This window comes from Emydura macquarii, unplaced genomic scaffold (assembly GCF_026122565.2).
Source record: "Emydura macquarii macquarii isolate MOO-44397 ecotype Brisbane River unplaced genomic scaffold, CSIRO-AGI_Emac_v2 contig_499, whole genome shotgun sequence".
NCBI classification, from domain to species: domain Eukaryota; kingdom Metazoa; phylum Chordata; order Testudines; family Chelidae; genus Emydura; species Emydura macquarii.
Genome location: NW_027130636.1, coordinates 15,543,873 through 15,552,890, shown reverse-complemented (window position 1 = coordinate 15,552,890; position 9,018 = coordinate 15,543,873). Strand labels below are relative to the sequence as shown.

Here is a 9,018-nt window from a genome sequence, read left to right as displayed (position 1 = left end):
GTGTAAAAGTAAATGCGAAAATGAAAAGCTCAGTCTTGAAAAATGAAACCCTGAATGAATAAATCATTTGAGCTCTCTGGATACTTTGACAGCTTAATCCAAGCTCTCCTGGTGGTGAAAGATGAAAGAGAGGGAGCCTATTGTTCACATGTATTTAAGTGCAGGATGAGCCCGTCACATTGGATTAATGGTTTCTCCTCTGCACAAGCAGCTCGTGATTTAGCTGCGTGGGGAGTAGCCACGGGGAGAGGGTCATGGAGAGAAACACACGGCTTATACAGGTCATCCGTGAAATGCGCTCCGAGATCAACAAGCTGGAAAGAGAAAATAGGGCCCTTCGGGTGGAACTGAAATTCAGCGGACAGAAGGCAGCTAACCAGGAGGAAGGAGCAAGAGGAGAAGGTGGAAATAGGGATACCAGAAGACTCACTGGTTCAGGGGAAGAGACTGTCAATTCTCCAGTGGCCCTGCATAGGAATGTCTCAGCCGGCTCAGCCCTGGCACTGCAGGAGCAGAAAGGTACTGAAGAGCCATGATTATTATTGATGGTATCACTTTGCACTTAGCTTTCATTCAAAGATCACAAAGTTCTATATGGTTCTGTACCTACAGAGAATGGCAAATAACCATTATTATGAGCCTGGCCAACCAGGGTGAAACCCTCTGGCCTTCATCAAGGACTTGATCTAGCAAAGCACTTAAACCTGGACTTAACTTTGAGTACCTCAATGGGACTACTGAGGAACTCAAAGTCTAGCACTTGGTTAAGTGCTTTGTTGAATCGGGGCCCCAGTAAATACTTCCATTGTCTCTGGGAAGGCTCTGTCTTTGTGGTGTTTCTTAGTCCAGTGTCTAATACAATGATGTCCCGACACCTGACTGGGATTCTTAGGCACAGTAGAATTAATAATATATGTAATTAATCTGACTCTCAACTTTCTCACACTGTGACAAATCAGGAATAGCTCCACTGAGGCCAGCGTAAAAATCAGGGTGAGATTAGAATCATGCCCCGTATATATTATGCTTGGTATATACTGTGTGTGCCTGCGCATGACAGAGCGAGCGAATGACAATAAGAACATTTCATCCTCTCTCTTTTCATCCGAGAAAAGAGCCTAAATACTCCTTCTCTTTATCCATAGTAGTTTGACTGATGTTAATGGGACTACCTATGTGAGTTAATTGAGCAGGATTCACCTCAAAAGATAGTATATTTGTTGACATATAAATGTTTAGAACTGGATAGTGTATGCATTTAGACCCTGATTCTGCAACCACTTGTACAAAAATGTCTAAGACCTATCATCTTTTTACTATACGCTTAGTCCAATGAGGCCCCAAAACATAACTGGGTATAAATAATGCAAATAAATTATCATAATTGTATCACCACATTTTCCACATGTCTTTGACTCCTTCCAGATCCTAATGGGGCAAAGATCCATGCCCATGGTGAAGCAACTCTAGAGATCATAGGTTTAAGTTACATAACATACATAAATTGATGGAAAGGTGTGCTGAAGGCAGTGAGGTCAAAGGGCATTAATATATTTAGGTAAAATTGGTGACTGCATTGAATTTAATAACTTAAGATCTGATCCAAAGTCCATTGGACTTAGTGGAAAGACTCCTATGTATTTCAGAGGGCTTTGGATCAGGCCCTTAAAGGATACAAATAGTTTGGGAATAGTTGGCTGCTCTTTCAGGTGAGTGACTTGATTCCACTCATCCACATTGCTTGGAGGTCGGGGTTGTTTTCAAGGAAGAAAGTGTTTAACCCCCTCTGGCCCCTGAAAATATTTTTAACATTTTAAAATTTTAAATTTTGTTCATCAAATTTAAAAACAATCCGATGGCGTTATTATTCCAAACACAAGGGCTCATGGCCTGCTCCTGTGCATAAAAAGCTGTGTATCCATGGATCTGATTCTGAACACCTTCCTCCTATTGATGACCAGTTAGCCAGACAAGTAGTCATAGAATCATAGAATCATAGAATATTAGAGTTGGAAGGGACCTCAGGAGGTCATCTAGTCCAACCCCCTGCTCAAAGCAGGACTAACCTCTGCTATATCATCCCAACCAGGGCTTTGTCAAGCCGCAGCTTAAAAACCTCTAAGGATGGAGATTCCACCACCTCCCTAGGTAACCCATTCCAGTGCTTCACCACCCTCCTAGTAAAAAACTTTTTCCTAATGTCCAACCTAGACCTCCCTCCCTGCAACTTGAGACCGTTGCTCCTTGTTCTGTCATCTGCCACCACCGAGAACAGCCTAGCCCCATCCTCCCTAGAACCCCCTTTCAGGTAGTTAAAGGCCGCTATCAAATCCCCCCTCACTCTTCTCTTTTGCAGACTAAGTCCTATGGACTCCAGTAGTCCCAGCAATATGAGTAAAGGTTTCACATTCAGGCCCTCTGTAAACATCTTTGAATAGGCTTTTATTAATCATTGGGGTTATGCTCAAAATAAAGAGAGGGATCTTTTCAAAGCACAAATAGCACGTAACTCCCCTGGGTTGCCTGCCTCGCCCAGTCACTTCTGCTTATGAAAATCTTCCTCAGATATAGTTTCTTATGCAGACTTAATAATTTCGCTATTGGTTTTTTAGTTCCCATATAATAAGTCAATGAAGTAGGTGAGTGTTTTTAATTTGTCTTTAACTCTGTGATTGTGTATCTGCTTACACAGGGGATCGTATGATTGTCAGGCGTTATTCCAGCTCTTCTTCTGTGCAATCTTTTTCTGGCAACACACATCACAAAGCTGAGAAAAGACATCCAAGGAACAGAACCTTAGAGGTGCAGGGAACTGTCAAACCACCAGCAGGCTCCTCAGTGATGCAACTAGCCAATGAAGAAGAAAAAGGGTGTGCAAAAATTCCAGCCGATTGCTTCTCCAGCAATAATTCTAGCAAAAGGCGAGCTTTTCAAGAGCATGTTTATAAGTGCAGGTAGGTTACATTTTAAATGTAAATATTGGTCGCTTAGAAGTGTTAATTCAGCTTAATTTGGTAATAAATATAGGTATTTCTTTGGATTCAAAGGTCTTTATTATGAGGATACCTTGTGAAATGTACATGAGGCACAGGGGAAAATGCTGTTATGGATAAGGGGTCTAGTCCTATTCTCAGTGAGGTCAATAGATTTCAAAGCAGGACTGACTGATTAAAAATTACAAAACACAAATTTATCACAAAAAGAGGGTGAAATCCTGGCCCCATTGATTTCAATGGGAGTTTTGTAGATTTGTGTGTTGTTCTGACAAGCTAAGCCAAATTTTTCTATTTGAATAAAAAATATGAGGACACTAAAGAGATTTGGATTAACTTGGAAGTTTGATTAATACATTTCACAGTTTATCTGAGGTTTTTTTACTTCATAATTTTATTCTTTCCTGAAGCATTATATGCAAAATAATGCACCTTGGGAAGAATATCCTGAACCTTTCGTACAGTTTGCTGAGTTCTAAATTAACTATAATTACTCAGAAAAAAGTCCTTGATGTCACTGTACACTGCTCAATGAAAACCTCTCCAATAGATGGCAGCAATAAAAAAATGCACACAAAAGTAGCGAGGATATTGAACAAGTGCAATAGAAAATAATACTGGAAATATTATAATGTAATTATATAAACTGGTGACTTGCATTAAACTAGAAAAACGTGTTCCCTTCTGATCACCCAATGCTAAAAAATATTAACAGTAGAAAGAGACCAGAGATGAGTAACAAAAATGCTTATAGACACAGAAAGCCTTGTGCATGAAAGTCTGAAAAAGATTTGGGATAAAATATTTAAAAGTACCTAAGTCCCAATTTAAAAAGTGACTTAAGTACCGAAAGATGCACATAGGTACCTAGTGGGATTTTCAAGAGGGCCTAAGCATCTACTTCCTACTGATTTCAACCCAAATCTCGCTGAAAGTCAGCTGGGACTTAAGGTGCCTTTCAGTGGGATTTTTAAGTGCTTTTGAACTGTTTACCCCTTGAACTGTTCAGTTTAGAGACGATATGAATAAGTAGGTACATGAAAGAGGTGCACAAAACAATGAATGGCATAGAGAAAATATTTACCCTTTCTCATAATCCAAGAAAAAAGGAACATTTAATGAAAGTGAAATGGCAACAGATCAAAAATATATATTTCCTAACAAATGCTTTGGGATCAATGGGTGAAAATTGCTATATAACTAATTGTTAGTCAAAATAGTAGTATTGACTATTTTTTTACTGCTTTTGAGAACTTAGGAACTGCCATACCAGCTCAGGGCAGTAGTCTATCTAGTACAATATCCTATCTCTGATCAGTAGCTGGTACTGGGTGCTTCAGAAGAAGGTGCAAGAGATGTAAGATGGGAAAAAGGCACAAGTTCACCCAATTTAGGCTTAATAAATTTTTAACTTATAAATTTTTTGACAAAGTCATTGTCATTTATCGTTTCTGATCATACACATATGACAGACAATAAGATAAAATGGAACAGGTAGTTGGCCCAAGTTACTCAGTTCCAGGGTACCATGAGGCTCTCTACTTCATGATGATCAACTCTGTCTCTGGACCATTGTTCACTTGGGTTGTATACATTAATTTGTCCTATGTCATCTATCATTCTACATGCCCAGTTACACATTTACCCAAACTTTCATAGTTCGTTTTTCATTCTCCATTCTGTGTTGTAACAAATCATCAACCCAACTCAATCATCCTTTTACCATTCAACATACATAGTTATGAACTAGTAACATTAAACTAACAAAATGTAGCCTTCATTTTTACCATTCAGCAATTTTACTTCTTTTGGAATCATAGTTCAGTATACGTGTAGCATCCTAAAGTATTCATCAATATAACCTTTTCTTTTATTTGAATAGGAAAGTTATGGGGAGCAACATGCCCTAATGTCAGCATATTCATATTTTTTCCAAACATGGGTTTTTGGGGACTTTTGCTCAAAGTTTAGCACTTTTGCCTGTAAACCATTAGAAAGCCTTGTCAGCAATTTTGCCTGTTGCATTTTGAGATGCTTATTCAGCTAGGGCCTAAGTCTTTAACTATACTCCAACACAGTTATGGAATATCTTAATTTATAAGAAAGTTTCTTCACAACCCTCATCAGTATAATGACTGGCTTATGCCTTGAATCATGAAACTTTGTCACTTTTTTAAAAAAAATGTTTTTACTATGATTGTGGATGTTTCCATTACCCATATAAAGGTCTAATACTTTCTGTAATCCTAGTACATGCTTTCAATGATACTTTGTGGTAATCATAGAAGATTAGAGTTGAAGGGACCTCAGGAGGTCATCTAGTCCAACCCCTGCTTAAAGCAGGACTAACCCCAACTAAATCATTCCAGCCACGGCTTTGTCAAGCCACACCTTCAAAACCTCTAAGGATGGAGATTCCACCACCTCCCTAGGTAACCCATTCCAGTGCTTCACCACCCTCTTAGTGAAAAACATTTTCCTAATATCCAACCTAGACCACCCCCACTTTGCAACTTGAGACCTTTGCTCCTAGTTCTGCCATCTACTACTACAGAAAACAACTTAGTTCCATCCTCTCTGGAACTGCCTTTCAGGTAGTTAAAGGCTGCTATCAAATCCCCCCTCATTCTTCTCTTCTGCAGGCTAAACAAACCTAGTTTCCCCAGCCTCTCCTCATAAGTCATGTGTTCCAGCCCCCTAATCATTTTTGTTGCCCTCTGCTGGACTCTTTCCAATTTGTCTACATCCTTTCTGTACTGGGGGCCCCAAAACTGGACACAGTACTCCAAATGAGGCCTCACCAGTGCCAAATAGAGGGGAATAATCACTTCCCTCGATCTGCTGGCAATGCTCCTACTAATGCAGCCCAATGTGCTATTAGCTTTCTTGGCAATCAGGGCACACTGCTGACTCATATCTAACTTCTTGTCCACTGTAACCCCCATGTCCTTTTCTGCCAAACTCCTGCCTAGCCAGTCGGTCCCCAGTCTGTAGCAGTGCATGGGATGAGTACCACAAGCTAATTGTGTCTTTTTTACAAACTATTTCTTGCATTGTTCACTATAGGGGTTTCTTGCACCTTCTTCTGAAACTATGGTCAGAGACAAGATGCTCGACTAGGGAGGACTGGACTGTATCTTATCTGATGTGGCAGTTTCTTCAAGTAGTAAAAATTAATAATATGGTGACTAAAAATTATAGTTTGCATTTATAGCACTTTTCATCTACAGATCTTAAAGCACATTACAATCAGTACTGAAAAATAAACATTTTACAAAGCAAATATGATAGGTTCCTGTAAGAAAGCAAAAGACTCATTGGTAGATATTTTATTGATTCTCATGGCTCTTGGATTTATAGTAAAACTACAAAGTATACAAAAGGTTGTTTAGAATAATTTGCTCCAAGTGCCACTCTGCATGCACTCTGTGTGCAGATCTTCCACTGATGTGCTGCAAAGTGACACACATGGAGCAAAGTTATAAAAACTGTTTCCTTTGTTCAACTGCAGAAGCAAACCTTTACTTGATGTCCAATCCTATGTGCACATTGCTCCAAAGTGGGCAGAGCAGGAGGAGAAGGCTGAATTATGCTAAAGGATGGTGCAGTCTGCAGATTGCCCTGCACTCCAGATGTGGGGGAGAGATTGTACATCCTGTGACAAACTGTACAATTGTACAAACTGTAAGGTCAAGCAGCATCTGGATCAATGCATCTACACAGCATCCCATTCTCATGACAGTGCCTAAATAGCACAGTCTATAGCTCTTAGCGTTGCTCTTACCATGATATGCATTCTCCATCTGTGTACATGTTACAGGTGGTTAATACACTAGTTGAAAGATCACTCTAGCTTACAAGTCAGTCATGTGCTTTATACTCCCTTAAGTGGTTATTAGCATAATGAAATGTCACTTGTATGATCAAAATTACTCTTTAACTCATAAAACTGACCTGAGTGCAGAAGGTGCACATGAGACCCTTTGCACCACTTAAAGTCATGTAAGCCATTAGGGTAACATTCAGGTCTACGCATAAGGCCCATACAATGACTATGCATCATTTAAGCCCTATTTTGAAGGCTTAAGTAGGACTTAAGTGGTGTGTAGGCCTGGAGCGTAGCCTACTCCATGGAGATGAATTTCACCCATAATGCAAGTCTTTGACTGAATTTAAGTAGAGCAAAGGGAATTGTTCAGGACACCTGCTCTGGGGCATATTTTATCCTACAATAACTACTGGGGGAAAAAACATTTTACAGTTTTAATGTTTTTCTTTTCTCCTGTTGCCTAGAAGGGCTGAGGAAAGGTGGCAGGGGGAGACAGCTTGATCATTTATTCCCCTGATATCTGAACATTTGAAGGGGTATGTTTTTTAATTTCTACCAGGTACTCACTTGAGTGAGCAAAAGTGAGGATGCACATATGTAGTTAGAAGTTGCAACTGTTTGTGTACAGTGAAACGTCTTATACCTGCCTGCACATTTTGAACCTTTCTGCATACAAGTGTAAGACCATTCAAAGAGCATGCAGGTATAGGAGCACCATAGGTCTGAGGAGCACTCACCTGACAGATGCAGCCATTTGTGCACTATGTCCTCATGCTGTTTTTTAGACATGCTAGTGGTACATAGCCTTTGGAAATTTTCCCTTTTCTCACTGGTTTTTGCACACCTTGTACATTCATAGCAACTCATAAATCTTTCTCATTTTCCTCTAGGGGTAAAATAAAGGCTGTTAGGTTCCTCTTACCAATGGACATCTCATCTTATTCTGAAAACCAAGGTTCTTTCAAATGCCCACAAAATCAAGACACAAAACAGTTAAGCACCATTATTGAAAAGGATATGTGAGCTGGTGAATTTTTAAAGGCCCATTGATTCTTGAGATAAACTAGCTTTTAATGATAGCTGCATGTCAGGTTATGTTTCTGCAAAATGCTTTGGCAGGATGCCTTCAGAGAATCACTAAGACTATGTTTCAGGTCACTGGCCTGTTGTTTAGCAAGGAAATGGAAGCCATGACAAAACCTGTCAGAAGCCTCTATGCTGTGTTGAAACCCTCTGGTAACAAATATACCTCCACAAAGTATCATTGTAAGATCTACACACCTCAAGAACTGCTTTAAATAGCATTTGTTGCAATGTTACTGTCACCAAAGGTGAAATCATGCAATGCAATTTTGTGCTTTTTTAGTTGTTTCCATGGCCAGAAAGGTATGTATTGCAAATCACAAAACAGAAACAGCTAAAGAACCTGTGAGTTTTTCTGTGTATGAAGCTGCAAAACCTTATAATAAAAAAATAGCTGGGCTTCTATGTTGAGAAAAATGTTAACATTAATTTGAATTTTTATAGAAATTCACCTTGACTGTCAGTATCCCTTTTCTATTCATTTTCTGTGAACATTGTAGCACACAAAGTATTGATAGGAATGTTCACCAAAACTGTGCATTAAGGGACTATGGAGAGAATAGAAATCCTGACAGTTCTCAGTATGAAAATATGACCAAAAGCCTGATTCTAACTTATGCTCATCTGATCAGAGACCAGAAACGTACCATGTGTCCAGTCAAAACAGCTGGAATTCTGAATATTCAATGCTTGCAGTGAATTGCTTGTGAACAAGCTCCAGATCAAGAATTATTTTCTGAAAATATTCCTCAAATAACTTCAAATTCAAAGAAAAAGTGAGGAAAAGTGAACTATGGACAATCCGAGACAAGGAAAAGAGGAAAAATTCATCAAGTAAATTATTTATTGTGAACTATTCACCCACCTCCAATCATTTGAAGAAATAGACATTGCCAAAATATTATTCAATTTATCTACAAATATTTACAGACTTGAAATATTGCACTTACATTCCTATTTCTCTATAGGCTGTACAGATGCATGAATATCACAAACTCGTAAGCATGAAGAGTAGGTTTTTATACACATGATTAAGATAGTATGTGGCTACAGAAGGCATTTATTCCAATTGACTGCACTTTTAAAATATTCAGATAAGTATATTATTTGAGT

General features: G+C 39.0%; 1 protein-coding gene across 1 annotated transcript; it reads left to right on the top strand.

Annotated features, from left to right (window-relative positions):
• The first annotated feature begins 254 nt into the window (after positions 1 to 254).
• Positions 255 to 7,845, top strand: CCDC195 (coiled-coil domain containing 195). Its single transcript, XM_067538677.1, has 3 exons — positions 255 to 519; positions 2,693 to 2,954; positions 7,713 to 7,845. Exons 1-3 carry the CDS (start codon positions 255 to 257, stop codon positions 7,843 to 7,845), a joined length of 660 nt encoding a protein of 219 aa, XP_067394778.1.
• The last annotated feature ends 1,173 nt before the right edge of the window (positions 7,846 to 9,018 follow it).

Coding starts and splice junctions, on each gene's coding strand:
- CCDC195 (XM_067538677.1), top strand. CDS start 255: ATGGAGAGAAACACACGGCTTATACAGGTCATCCGTGAAATGCGCTCC. Junction 520..2,692: donor GGCACTGCAGGAGCAGAAAG/GTACTGAAGAGC, acceptor CTGCTTACACAG/GGGATCGTATGATTGTCAGG. Junction 2,955..7,712: donor GAGCATGTTTATAAGTGCAG/GTAGGTTACATT, acceptor ATTTTCCTCTAG/GGGTAAAATAAAGGCTGTTA.